The sequence below is a fragment of the Diospyros lotus genome, chromosome 5 (genome assembly GCF_014633365.1).
Source record: "Diospyros lotus cultivar Yz01 chromosome 5, ASM1463336v1, whole genome shotgun sequence".
Classification (NCBI taxonomy): Eukaryota; Viridiplantae; Streptophyta; class Magnoliopsida; order Ericales; family Ebenaceae; genus Diospyros; species Diospyros lotus.
The window spans coordinates 42,052,343-42,068,018 of record NC_068342.1 but is presented as its reverse complement, the minus strand read 5'-3'; the positions used below and the strand labels follow the sequence as shown (position 1 = coordinate 42,068,018).

General features: G+C 35.3%; 1 protein-coding gene across 1 annotated transcript; it reads right to left on the bottom strand.

Moving 5' to 3' along the window:
• Positions 1-433: 433 nt before the first annotated feature.
• On the bottom strand, positions 434-15,418 carry LOC127801428 (uncharacterized). Its single transcript, XM_052336584.1, has 13 exons — positions 14,889-15,418; positions 10,625-10,698; positions 10,248-10,331; positions 9,972-10,052; positions 7,236-7,316; positions 6,534-6,626; positions 5,210-5,386; positions 4,949-5,016; positions 4,081-4,132; positions 2,249-2,302; positions 2,067-2,159; positions 1,652-1,718; positions 434-767 (listed from the first exon to the last, which is right to left on the bottom strand). Exons 1-13 carry the CDS (start codon positions 15,028-15,030, stop codon positions 676-678), a joined length of 1,158 nt encoding a protein of 385 aa, XP_052192544.1. The 5' UTR covers positions 15,031-15,418; the 3' UTR covers positions 434-675.
• Between the last annotated feature and the right edge of the window lie 258 nt (positions 15,419-15,676).

Sequence of the window (15,676 nt, the reverse complement as noted above, 5' to 3'; positions counted from 1 at the left end):
TTTTTTCTTTTTTTTTTTGGATATGAGCATCAATTAGATTTAGTTAATATCTAACCGTATTTGGCAGACATGGTTAACAATTGAATAAAATGAATATAAATACGATTATGATAAAAAAAAAAAAAAAAAAACAGAAAAATTGCCTACCATGGTCACCAATTGTTACATATATAATCTTATCTTTTATAATATAGTATTAGCATACAATAATCTATAACTGTTTTGAAACCAACACGATTACAGACATAAAACCACAATCATACAATTATCCTAAAAATCATATGATCAAACCAAGATGCACACATCCTTACTTTTCCTCTCCAACCTTTTCAAAGCAACAGATTCATGGGAACATCTTTCTTTTGCCTTTTCAGATTAAATGCATTTCCCCTTTAATTGGCATCTTTCCATATTTGGTGTTTATGACATCAACTAGAGTTGGAAGATATCATCATGAAGTGAGAAATCAAACTTCCATCTACACTTGAACAAAATCCATAATTTTAGGATCAAAAAGCTGAGGCACGAATAAGAAGTTAGTTAAAACTACAGGCAGCACATGAGCAAGCCAGAGCTGTAGATTCGTTGTAACCTCCTGTAAACAAATAAAATAAACACTCCAAAATTCATCTCAAGCCAACCGGCAAGTCAAGTCCACAATGGCCAGCTCCAACATCATCTGTATTTGCCAATTTCTATTTTCTTCTTTACAGCCCTTTTCCCATGGTATATGAATGAATCTACAATCCCTGCCACTGTGAAGATACCTGCACAAACAAATACAAAAGTTCAAAAGGAATACAGACCAAGCTGGGGTCAAGCTAATACAAAAACCTAACCTTTGTTTGTCGTAAACACTAAACCAAATACATCATTGCCACAAGAACATGAATTCATTTCAGAATTCAGATCGAAGTGTTACCATCAAGACTTGTTTGTAGCATCATGCAAAGCATTGGGAAGGATATCGCCTAATGCTTCTATCGTTTGGTACCCAATGAATTATAAGGTCCTATTCCACTTTGTTAGCACGCAATCGTCTAATATATTGTGCGATTTGGAGAGATCACCCTGAGTATCGTCCCAGATACATGATACAATACCATTTAATAGTTAGTTAACATTTGGACTGTTCCAAAAAGTTCAAGCCACTAAGAAATGGGCCCTGCTAATGAAATCCAAGCCTTCCTATACAATTTTCCTGGGTCCTAAAATTAGTAGCTCCATGTTGATCTCTTCTTCCTGTGAGGCATGCTTAGACTACCACACCATGTATTGTCATAATGCCTTGAATTTACAAGCATTCACCACTGCAGTTTACCAGTACCTCAAAATAAACATATACCAACAAAGAAAAAATAGAGAATAATTACAACAGATTTTGTGGAAACAGTCTAGTTTTCATAAACAACAGATTTTTGAATCATTAAGAGCCAATTCTCTAGAAATTCAAATCTAAATATTACCATATATTGACTTGGCAAAATTTTCAATTGAATTATGACCAATTCAATTTACTCAACTGGTATGCATGCACTTTGCTTACAATGAGCTTTTGGAATCAGAAAATACTAATTGGAAGTCAACCAGCATTTATTCAAGTATCGATGAAAGGAAAGGGATATGGAAAATTAATAAACTGGGTGCTTACCTCCAATAATTGCACAGAGATATGTAACGAAGTGCAAGAATGGTGCGTGTCCCTCTGTGACAGTCACCTGCGCCAAGCAAATGTAATGTACAGATTAACGTGCTGATTTCTTGGATGTGTTGCTATGACTCCCATCGCTTTCATATCATATGCATAGGGCTGAAAATTTTCTAGCAAAATTTTGTTACTACAAATTCGCATGTGCTGCATCCAGACTAGAACTACATTTGATACTGAAGTAATCTAAGGAGGAGATGGTTAGGGTACACTGGGGTACAAATTTATAAGATATCAAAGTATAAACAAGTGCGTAAATGATTCTTCTGCCATCAAAACTATACCAGTGAAAGACTGGTCGGCTGCAGAATGAAGTCTAGTTGTCTATTAGCTTGCTCAAAGTGGAAAAGAAACCTACCTTAATAGGAGAAAGGTCATAAAAGAAGTAAACTCCTGCCGGTGACTGAAGCCGACCCAGTTCAAAACTCTTATAGTGCTCTGTCACAGAGAACTGTATATACCAATGCCATTCATTTTAACGCATGATCCAACGGGAAGATAATAATCAGAAAGTTCCATCTCTAGTACATGAAGAAATACCTGATTTGACTGAATAGTGCGACCTCTAATATCAGTGTAAATTGTAGGAACCACCTGGAAGTAAAACGGAAAATTCAAGTAAATGGCCTTGATTTTGATGTTGAAATTTCAAAGCATTGTATCTGTAACTAAGCAAACATAAGGAGACAAACGAAAATGGAAACAAGACGGAAGCAGAAGCACTAGTCCAACATGCTTGACCACTATATCCTAGCATACAAGAGAACAGCCTCTCAAAGGGGTCAAAGCTACATAGTCTGGCCCTCCTTCGACCCTGCAGTGGCAAGCTCATAGGTTCTTGGTAGTCATTGGGGTACAGTATGAATTTTGAATTTCTCCTCAGGTGCCAGAATGGACACAATAATGGTGATTATAGAAGAGACAATCAAACAATTTTGTCTTATACAATAAATAAGGTTATCAAGCATCATTGATGGTCTATATAAAGAGTACATTACCAAATACCAAACGCTTTAGGAAGGTAATGCATGCAGAATACTGTGTTGACCAAAGAACCATCCACTGTGATGGACAGATGGCACTATTGCTAAAGGGAAACTATTTGAGGTTCCAATTTTGAAACTTACCTTGAAGGATTATAAATTAGAGCTAAAAGGTCATCTGGTTCAATGAATGATGTCTCAGACCTCGCTGACAGGTTTTTTGAACTCCTGGCTTGAACTTGTGTATTGTGAAACATCTGGATTCCTTTTTTGCATGATGTGAAGCATTTGGTGCAAGAGGAACAAGGGAGCTTTTGACGGACCAGAGTCCCCATTCATTCTTTGAAGGAAATCTTACTCGCCTTCCAATTTCCGTGGCTGAGGGAGTTAATTAGATTTCTGTCTTTTTTGCAGACTATAGAAGGGCTTTTCTGCCTGTCACCATATAGGTATTTCATGTTTTCTCTTTTATATGTGCACTTCTTTTGTGAGTGGTTTCCCCCTAATGGCATTCTTCTTTATTTGCCTGATTTACAGATAAAACAAAAAAGTTTGTAGCCAATATGACTGCATGCTAACTAGGTCCGCACCTATTATGCACCGCATTGATTTGCTTCTATGCGGTGCATAAATTAATAAATTCATTTTTCTTTCTGCCTTATAAACAAGATTGTGTTAGAAAGGTGCCAAACAAGGTAACACCTGACCTTCATCAATAGATTTTACTTGGTATTCCCACAGATTTTCGGAAGTCAGAGTTTCTTCCCTTTTTTAGCATTTTCTTGAATCTTGCATTTCTATTTCCAAGTTCAATATAAGGACATAAGAGAACAAATTTTGTTCCTCATTCATTAATAATCCAACTTCCAAAAGCAAATCATTCAGATTTAGAAATATGTTAAAATATTCCAACTTGTGGCTGATATAGGATTCACTGCAGTACATCTCTGATTCAAAGGATGCATATTCCAGGTAATGTAGAAATGGTGCTGTCCATGTTACTTGAAATATCTGATTCCTGGTAACAACAATCAAGTGTAGTAATCCATTTACAAATGTTTGAATCTTTTATCTCACAAGACAGTTTTTCTAGCAATGAGGATTTCCATTTGGCTTTTAAAATCTGCATGTGTAGGCTTGCACTTCTTTTAGTAATGCAGTTTACTATGTTTTGTGAAATATGAAAAGGAAATCAATCAGAAATAGTGAAAATTTGCAAAAGCATGAAAACAGACAACCCAACTGAAAGTTTGAACAGTGGCACAACTTTTGGAACATTCGCCTTCTAAGACACAATATGCCTTACATCACTGATTGTCTTAGCTTTTAGGATGTTCAACAAAGAAAAGAGTGACAAGAAAGCATATAAGAACCCTTACGAATACTGACCTTTATAAAATACTGGTATATTCCATTTGGTGTTTCTTGAACCCATTGCACCCTGTATAAATGCACAACTATTATACCACTAAAGCAACAATATGGAAGCAGGCTTTCTTGAACTCAGAACTGCAAATTCATAGAACATTCAAGATTTTACTTAAATTACAGCCTCATATATATCGATATGAAAACTTGGTTTTCAAAGACATGAATTACCGCAGCAATAAATCCTGATAAAGCATAAAAGGGGAGAGGATAAAGAATTAATATGCTCTCACAGCTGTTATGCATGAACTGAATTTTTTCATTACAAGGTACTCATATGCACTAATACTTAGGCCCAGATTTTGAGGCAATTCCCAAGGCACACTCTCAGTCACCAAATGTGTGGTAAATGGACCTGGCACAAGCAAACAAGTAAGATAATCGTACTATTGGCTTCTGCAGTGACATGTGAATAGGCCAGGAGGAATTTTCTCAAACCCTCCCTAGGATAATGACATAGTCTCACAGTAAAATTGGCACACCACCAGTAAATGCACGGTCCTCCTATGGCTCTATCTCAGAGAATCTTGAAAATAAGTCATCATGTGCCAAGCTTGCAACCACTCCTCCATCAGCATGTAGTACCTCTAATACACTCTTCCCAAGTGGTGTGCTTGTGTACCCATACTATTATAATTCACGATCATGTCAACCATCATACTAAAAAGGCTTCCACCTCCCTTAAACCCCGTAATACCTTGCATATTGTACAAACCAAGTTAAAGCCTCTAACTTGTTATGGACTTTAGGCATCCAGACCAATGCAGGATGTGTAATCAATCATGTCCATCAAATTAAGCAGTCCAATAAATTGAGAAAGCAAACTTACCCATCAAGTGGATTTACAACTCCTGGAAAATAGTGGCCAAAAGCTAACTTGTTAATCTTGTGGCTTATCTGTATAAGCACCATCACATTGATAAAAATGTTAGATTTGACACCCAAAACACACACACACACACAACAACGCTGATAATAAAGGACAGTGAAAAAAAATAATTGCTGCCTGAGGAGTCTTAACACAAGTGCTATATATGAAAATTCACTTCTATGTATTAAAAAAGGATAATAGATTGAGCTGGCAGCTTACATTGTATATATCTTTTTCAAAAGTCAGCAACTCATGCAAATGAACATTCTGATGAAAGCTTTTCCCAGTGGCAAAATGAAAGTTCCCAGCCACTTTACTAACTTCCAATGATCCATGAATGTTGCATCCTTCACCTTCTTCATCTTTAACCTTTTGGACGAAACCTTCTCTTGTGCACTGGTGTCATGGGTCATATTTCTCAGAATTAAAAATAAAAGTAAAGAAATGAACATATGCAATGATTTTCTGAAGGTTGTGATACAGTCAAGGGCATAAAAGCATGAAGCAACCATACTTGTTCAATGTTTGTATCTGTTTACTGTCTGACTTTTTCACTTTAACAGTGAAATGTTCACTGAACCATAAAACAGACTGGAAGGTACAGCATAATGTTGCACCCAGGAAGAGGGTCAGATGTGTCTACATATCATGGCAGGATAAAGCAACTGTTGTTATCGTGTTTACTATGTGTGAAGCCATTTGTAGCCTCTTTTGTTTGCAACAAAAAAGATGAATTGAAGGGGCAAGTTATGATAATAGTTCATAAGGAGAGTTAAATTTAGTTGCAAATAATTTGTAAGCCGAAATGCTGTCAGAAAGACTTATTTATATTTTATTAGGGTTGAGTAATCAAGGAAATGTGATTTTCTTAACCGAAAAAGGATATTTAGGCAATGTTATAGTCTGTTTCCCAAAGGCAATAAGAGGCACTCATCATTTTCTTAAGGATCGGGTTGTTGTCAGGTCTATAATATTCTAATCAGTTATTTCTCAATTTTCAAAGTGCAATGATGGACTTAGTGGAGCATAGAAGAAACCTGCCTGCTTCTAACTGCTTTGGTTTCACTTGATAGAGAGTTAAATTTTGAAGTTAGCATGAAATTTGTGAAGGTTCTGTGAGTTGTATGCAGCCATCCCTCAAGGATTAATCTCATAGTAATCTAAGTAAAATTTATAGTCTTATTTCTCCTACTCTTCTTTTTCTTCAAAAATTATCCTATCCTATCCTTGAAAAACCATTAATAGCTCCAAAATTAAGCATAAATCAACTCATTTTTTCCAGTATACCTTTGCTTTAATTCCATATCACCCCTAAACACTGATTCCTGACAGTCCTAGACACACACAACTTCAAACAAAGTCAAAACTCGCCTCTCCAATTTATAGACCTTAGAGATGTCTTCCTCCAACAAGCATGTTAATCATATAATAGAAACATTCCATAACCAGAACAAACACCAACACGAATACATTTGTAGGTTGCTTTGTATGGTTGCTTGCATCAAGATGCATTCGGAAAAAAAGATGCTGCATACAAGATAACCTGGTCAATCAAATCTGGATTTGTCATCCCCCAACCTTTCTTTCGATAAGCTTCACGAACTTCTTCACATGAATTACAACAATCATCATCTGACTGCAAAGGAGAACAAAGAATCTTATAAACAAATCCTGATATAAGAGACTTGTGAGAATTCATAGCAGAAAATTGAGATATACGGAAACATACACACCTATAAATCAAATTATCTCAGAAATAGGTGTATGGGAGATCACCTATCTTCTATCATACTAATATTAAAGCACTGAAGTTATCAAAAGGGTTTACTATACATACGATCCATTGGAACTTGCATCCATCAGTTCAAATACTTTATGCTGCAAATTTCATGCCTGATTTGGGATTTTGTAATTCATACATTAATTGGCTCACTTAGGAAACTGGAGTCTGAGGATTGAAAATAAAAACTTATGGGTGGTGTATGCTCACTTAATGTGATCAGTGAATGGTGCAAAGAAGAAAAATTTGACAAAAGTTTCAATTAATCAATGAGATGCTTGAAACAAGGTAAGTTTTGCTACTGTAATTTCAAAACAAATAAGACCCTTCCAACTGCAGGAGCACTGCACTTGCTACAAACCCTCAAAAGACATATTCCAATACACTTTTTCCAATTAGCCACTTTAATAGTAATATCTATGTATTTACAAAAGTTTTGACGAGAAAGAAGATAGGCTAATCTACCATCTCTGCACCATAACACGAACCACAGTATTTTTCATTCTGCTCAAGCCTGCCACCATGTCTCTGCAGAGGCTTCTCAATCTGCATTTTCAACAAAATGAATTAAATTTTTAAAGAACAAAGAAAAGAAGACAAGTAGGAGAGAATGTGAAGGGGGAGAATTCCTAAATAAATCTGTGAAGGTAAACCAAAAAAATAGTAATAATAATATCATTTCATTGTCATGTGCGAATACCTATTTGAGTTTTGAGACAAAATATTTTACCATTCAACACTTATGACAGAAAATCTTACCCCAAGACAATGCATTATTTAAGTTGATAGAAATAAGGTGCAAGAGACCATAATTGTGGAACTTTGCTGAAAGGAATGAACTTCTAAAGTAAAGTGCCTTCAAGGTAGCCTTGAAGGGAGAAAACATGAAATTTCCCAAGAACTCTTTCAGAATAAAAAATTAAGTATTTGAATACTGCAATAGAGGACAAAACATAAGCCAAAATGAAACCACAATCAAGATGCAAGTAAATGGTGAGAAACCCCATCCCAGGCATCACATTGTTTTCAACTTCTGCACAACAAATAATACCAAATTGCCTGATAATTAAGAATCAAAATTAGGCCTCTATCGTAAGAGGCTACAGAACCATGCTCTTGGCATCCCTCTCCCATTGCATTTCTTTTTCCTCTGATTAAAATTTTAGATTCTTTCACTTGTGTACAAGATATTGTACTTTTGTGTAAATGTTCAATGCTTTTTGACTGTACTGACAGATTAAGAACATGACATCTAAGAGGGAGAGGGGGGCATCCACTTCAAATGATTCATCATAAAAACCATCTAGAATGGTTCAATGCCAAATCCTGATAATAGGTCCACCAATCCCTAAATTCCCCCCCCCCCCCCCCCCCAACACAGAAAACTTGTTATAGGTTCTAGTGCTTTTGTGTAAACACTACCTGAAGAAAGGTCACCCCACGTCACTTTTTATGCTCTTTTTTATTTTTTTTTTTTTGGGGGGGGGGGGGGGGGGTTTAAGGACCTTTGATGCTTTTTTAATCTACCATTAAGGTAAGAACATTAAAAGGAAGAAGGAAAGAAAGGCTGGCCTCCACATCCCAAAGATTTCATCATAAGATCATTTAGAAAGCCTCAAAACCAAACCTGATATTAGATGGAAAGAAAAATTTGGAACTATGATGAACCAGTCCATCAATTTTTATACCTAAGTCAAGTGAACATTAATTGAAACTTGAGACTGTATGCTCCTACATACTATGGAACATTAACTTAAATGCTGCTTTATGTTACCATATAAAACCTAGCATATATTTCCATATTTAGTTAGACCATTTGATATTAATGGCCTATTACAGAATCAGACAAAGAGACCTAAAGAAAAAAATACCAGTAGAAAAACAAGAAGTATTTAAGTTAAACAAGATGTAAGTCAATTGTTAGTTAAGCGCTGGAGTGTTAATATACAATGTCATCTATTTTACAGTATGGTAAAAATGCAATGTTATGTTGTTCCAGTCTTTCTATGTTTTGTTGTTATCACCAACACAACCAAAAGTTCCAAATAAAGGAACAAATATTTATGCCATGAAGAGCTAACCGACTAGGCTTTGGCTCTTGGCAACACATGCAAGCCAGATCCCCTTTACAGGCACAACCAACTGCATAATCCATATAGCATTTTAGACAACTGTGGTATATTGGTTTGCTACAACCATTCATAGGGTTTTATGCACCTTGAAAAGCAAAGAATACACCGACAAGCATCCAAGCCACCACTAAAGACCTAAAAATTTCACTTACCCCAACAAGAACCTTAAAAATTGTCAAGAACCTTAAAAATTCAGTAATAATAAACAAGAACCTTAAAAATTGTCCTCCTTCCTTCTTCATTCTTGTTTTACTTTTCCCTCCTTTTTCCCGATAAGAACAACCATCCTACCTTTCTTCAAAGTTCAAACAGCCACAGTGCCAGTCTCCAGTTCCACCCGTAATGCCAAGTAATGTTTTTAAACCAAATCTAGATGTTTTAGTTCTAGTACCCTTGAAATCACTCAACTACAACCAACAATGAATAATATACTACTAGAGCAATGGCATACATTTTGCAAGATTGTTGATATCAAAAGTCATAATCTGAATACTACGTAAGTCATACATCTATACACATTTGACAACTCCAGCCAGAAATATATACATACTTTGAAACTCCAGTCTCAATTTTTATAGAAAATGAACACAAATAGGCATATGTACCAAAGGGGACATTTGAACAGGATCATTTCAGCATGATGAGTGCATATTTGTAAATAAAACATTTGTAGCAAAAGAAGGAGAGGAAGACCAAACTTCAAACTTTTGGGTTAAATGATAAGATTGAACAATTTGAGCCTACCTCAAAATTTTTTAGATCATAGACATGTAAAAGTGGATAAAATGAAGGAAATTTGTGGAAAAAGGAGAGGAAGACCAAGACAACTTGGCGGGAAACTCATAGACATGACATAAGATATAATGACCTTTTAAAGGATATGGCTATGAATAGAGATGGCTGGAGATCTAGAATTCATGAAGTCAACCCACCTAGTGGGATGGCAATGTGCATGGGCCTAATGGATATCACTAGAGGACAATTCTTAAAAAAATAGGTTCAACTTAAGCAACTTATGTTGAACACAGTTTCTTCAGAAATCTAAGCACAAATTAGTATTTATGCTAACCTTAGGGGCACCAATCCCATCCTTTCTAACTTCAATTTCATTGCCATGGGAATCAATTCTCTTCTTGAATATATTGTGTCTCTGCAAGTTAAAGACATGCATACACAATAAATCAGAAACAGGAACTGGAAACAGATACTAAGGAGAATTAAATCAGAAAAAATAAAAATGGGGTAAAATAATTGGTCAAGCTAACTGCCATTGCTTAGCAAGCATTATGGCTAGTGAAAACTTTAAATCAATTGACTAGAAGCAACTTTGAGTAACATCACATACAATATCCAGATGTTGCTCTCCACTGATATCCATTGCATCTAGACTGAGTAATGAACATGGAACGGCTGGAAAGGTCACATCAAACTGCATTTTCATTGAAAAACAGGGTCGTTAGTGTTTTTTTTTTTTTTTTCTTTTAAAGCAATATCATAAGTAGTTATTTTTTATAAATCTCACAAGTTCCTGTTGTGTGCATAAAAAGATCCTTTCATGGGAAAAGGGTTGAAAATTTACCAAAACCTCCAATTGAAGCACAACTTCCAGTACATATTTGAGATCATAAATATAGAAGCAGGGACTGTCATAATAAATATTAATGATAATAGTAATGAAATAGAACGTAACTGGTATTTCCAAGAAAACACAATGATACTTACATTGATATGTAAGGATTCTCCCCTTGAAGTATCCACTACAAGCTTAGTCTCAGTAACAGTATGGAGGTATAACCCTGAAACAGAACAATGCATCAGTATTTATGAATAAGAACAACAAGAAGGGGAGCTGAATTTTTTCCATAAGGTCTTAAGTCCTACAATTAACATCTGGGGAAACAATCACTTGTAGAATGAGAAACAAAGAATGGTTTTACTAAAAAATGCATTCAAAACTGCATGATGTCAAAAATTCCATTACTGCAGGCAACTGCAGTAAAATAAGTCAGGATACAGTGGCATGGTTGATGTCTGGCTTCATTACTGTATGCATCCAATTTTAGTGTTTATAATCCCAAATATGATAAAGACATTTAATATCAAGGAAACTAAGAAGACAATACATAGTCTATGTCACCTCCATGGCATGCTTTATATGAAAAAAATCCAGCTGTGCTCATGAATAAAACATACAACTATTCATCTGATTTACTAGTAGAATGTCATATCAAATCTCTGGAAAATGAATATAATCATCACAAGCAACTATGTAAGATCTTTAATTAGCTGTAGTACTTACTTCAATTGCTCAAACTTATCTCCTGATGCACCTTATCATCACTACCATCATATGAGCAACTAGCCAAGAACTTTAGTCAGCCAGAGTAATTCAGATCCACCTCACTCATCTACACTTAAAAGATACACCCTTGAAGTGTGGACATTATAATTTGATCAAGTTATATTCCACCAAAGGGTGCTCACACATTATTAATACCGCAAATAATTCTTACTATCATTGGAACTAAAGTTATGCACTATTTTCAGGGGTAATATTTTATATTTATTTATCTTGGACAATTTTGAGGGTTTAGGTAGGGACTACAAGTCCCAGTCCATACCACATAGTTTCTTCTCTCTTAAGTGTTTACCAAGTTCATATTGCCTGATATGACTAAATTTCATATCCAATTTAAAAATATCTGCTTTCTCTCAACTACACTCTTGCATCGCTTGCTCTTCAGCATCTTCCAGCTATTTTCTCCTATTTTTTTGCCTTGTGTTCTGTTGAGAACAAATGGCTTAGAAGTACAAATATCACATATGTAACAAAGGGTGGCTCCCCGATTCGTGAGGATTAGGGGAGGGTCAGATTCATACACAGCCTTCCCTTTGCATTTTTGCGAAGAGGCGGTTTCTAAAACATGCTCAGATGCAATGTTTAAGTTATAATTTTTTATCATGCAAAAAAAAAAAAAAAAGCGCTTAAAACTCTCATTTAGCCTTCTTATCCTATCTCTTATTTTCCTTTTATTCTCAATCATTGTTCATCATACAGACATAAAACAAATAGAAACAGAAAAATAAAAAATATCACGGTTTATTTCTCTGAACTGACCACAAGGTATCAGTTCCGTGATTATTGCTGCCATCAGCAATTATCATCCAGCTCATCAATTGCCAAATCTGATCTGCCCCAGTTAAGCTCCTCCAATATATATAATGATTATGTTCTAAGGTGCCATACCTAATCAAAAACATATTTTTCATATTCTTGCCTGCCATATGCATCTGCATCCTTGCCAATGATGCCTTGGCTCATTGGCAAGGCAGAGGCCCTGAAACCGAGGTTCATGGTTCGATTCCTGCCTTTAGCAGGATTTTGTCCAACTTCTTGTTGGCTTTCTTTGTAGTTTGATTTTTATTTGCTGACTGATCTGTAATTCGATGCTTCATTGGTTGGATTGATATGTAATTGAATGATATTTGAATGTAAGTCATACAAATATATACACGCACATTAGCATCCTTAGTTATAGACTCTGTTATTGATTATTCAGTTCTTCATATGTTTGCACTCCTCATTTCCTAGTTTTTTTTCTTCTAGGTTTCACTTTCTAATTCTACATGACACTTCCTTTGCCCCTGAAAATTCTAAAGCTCACTCTTAAACTTTCTGTGCTCTTTAAGAAATATTTAGCTATAGTTATGATAATGGCAAATTACCATTTCTGCATTCCTGTTACTCTACATAATTGTGCCATTCTTAAACTTTCTGTGCTCTTTAAGAAATATTTAGCTATGGTTATGATGATGGCAAATTACTGTTTCTGCATTCTTGTTGCTCTATATCATACAATTTTTTACCACAACTATCATAACAAATGGGTGACACTGCCTAAATTATTTTCTTTGCACCTGCTCATGCTTCACTGATATCCCACATTCTCACATGGCAAAAGTAAGTATGAAAGAACAGTACATGAGGAGCACATGAAGATAGTATTATGAAAGGTGCCCTCTGGATTGAAGAGTGAAATCAAGAACAGAAACAAACATCCAAATGGTCCATTAAAAGTTTTAACTTAGTGGAGCATTTAGTCTGGTCATGTTATGACGCAAACACTTCAAAAGCATCAGATTTTGAGCACTTGTGGAACAAATGCTCATGACTTGTGCAAACATACAATAAAGTCCAAGTTTACGGAGTAATAACTTATGTTCCAACAACTAATCCTCATTTAGACATTGAAATCATCAAAACTGAAACTCCGCAAACTTATAACCTTTTTATGAATATAAAAATCACAATTTTTATTTACACTTATTTTTTAAATATATAGACTACAACAAATGTTTTTATGAGTTTGCTATAATAAAAATATATAAATAAATTGCTGGTTTTTTTCCCTTTTGATAACATTTTTTTGTCACGCCTTTACAATGTCATATTCTAATTAATTTAGAAATTATCATGCCAATCAGGGTTGTTACAAGCACGCTTAAGCAAGTTTAGGCACAAAGCATAGTTGTTTTGCCTTTTCTTGTCAAAGCAAAGCACAAATGCTAAAGCACACTTTTTTCTTAAGCACAAGGCATGCTTATTTATTTTTATGATTTTTTATTGTTTTACAATTATTAAAAAAAAAAAAATTGTTACTATGCACCCTAATGCACCAACACACACCCATCTATTATATAAATATCTTGGAGTGCTGTAGAAAAGAATGATTCAGTATAATAAATAAAGGAGGGAACACAACAACTGGAACACCAGCTTTAATTCAACTTCTACTTCACAGCCAGTTTTAGTAGAAATCAATTAGATGGCACTGGTGAGGAAGATGATGAGAACCATAACTCTAATGATGAAGATAACTTTCCTAATCTCATTCTCTTTTAGCATTAATTTGTCTTAGACAGTATTATCTAGTAATTTACTTGCAGTTATTATATATCTCTTGATTCTCTTTATTTTTTCTAACATTTGTGTTTTGCTTTTGATTTGAGTGCGCGCTTTGCTCTAAAGTTCTAGAAGGCCTTTGCTCTTGAGTGCAGTTAGAGCCTTTAAAAATGCTGATGCCAATCACATGTCATTTCTATACCCATGGCCCCTTATCAGTTATTTTTCTTAATGAGTAAAATGAGAAGAGCCTAATACAATTGATGAAAGTCTGAAAGGCAGGTTGTCAATAGCGTGTTTGAATTTTATTTTTCATTTTTTCCACTCATAATGTTGTATCTTTTATCTTTCAAAAACAAAATTCCATTAAATTATTTTCTTAATTTTAGATATGATGCATTTTTATGTATGGCCTTAAGTTGTTATCATATCAGATAAGGTGGTTTGATACAATAATTCTTGTTGCTAGGGTTTTTAATGGCTTGCCGGTAAATTCTTCTTCTTCAAGACAAAGGACTGAGGTCTCAGGGAGTACATAATAACCAATAAGTTGGTTATATGTTCACCTTGCAACAAGAATTCTCTATAGAGGGAACTATCATTAATGAAGGCACAGACAAGTAGACAACTCAAACAACATAACCCGAACTTCAGCATACAAGATATATGTTTTCCAACTTCCCCGCTTTCAATTATTCATATTTTTCGCAATTTCACTTTGTCTCCATCAATGTTCCTTGCGTCAACCTCCTTGTCTGTTTAGTTCTGATCAGGAGCCTCATAATTTCCAAATTTACAAGTTGAATCACAATGATAAAGCAATCAGAAACACATAATATCATTCCACCGCATAGTTAAACTTAAGGAATTCCATAGAGATGTAGTAATGTGTCAATATCGGCGATTATATACACAACCCACTAAAGAAATTCCCAAACCCGAAACTGTATTACCTGTAGATACACAAATCTAGCGCACAATTAGCCATCAAATCAGAAGAACTTCACATCACACAGAACAATTGAACAATAAAAACCCCAAATTTCCAGAATAAAAAGAAAGCTATTTCTTAGAGCGACGTACTTAGCTCGGAGAAGAAGAGCAAGAGAATGAGGAAGGAGGAAACAAGGGTGATGACCCCGCCGGAGAATGTACGGCTGTAGAAATCCTCATTGATCTTAGGGTAAGCATCCAGGTTCCGAAGCTTGCTGCATACTCTATCCATACCCACCCACCCACCAAAACCCACAAATATCGAAGCTTTCTGGCACCTCAAATTCTCATACACTCGTCGCCCGCCTCTCTCTCTCTCTCTCTCTGTTGCCTCTCTTATCGTTGAGTTGAAAGAAGAACGCGACCGGCGCTCAACAAAAAACAGGCTGCCGCCGGTCGCCGGCTCGTGATCTGGGTTGGAGACAAAGAGACGGCTTCGAAGATTTCAACGTTGGTGGGTTGCTCTAAATGGTTTGGGGTTTGGATCCCGTGGACAAGTCGAGCGAGAGCTATATATGTGGGCAACGGTGGATGGGTCAAACCGGTCAATTGTCGGCTTCTTCGCCCGTCGTACGACAATCATCGCCGCCGTCTTCTCCTCTCTATCTGAATTCGAGATTTTGAAAGAAATTCGGAGAACCGATAATATTGGGGAATATCAAATTTTTAAAAATAGTATAAATTTCTAAATTATTTTACATGATGATGCACCTTTTAAATAATTTAACAAATTGTTATAAATAAGGATGAGCGATAATTTGATTAATGGGAAGTAATTAAATTGAACTGATTAAAATTACCGATTCACTTTGTAACTCAATTTGATTTAAATTTAAAATTTTATAATTTTGATTATTTATACTCAGTTCAATATTTGT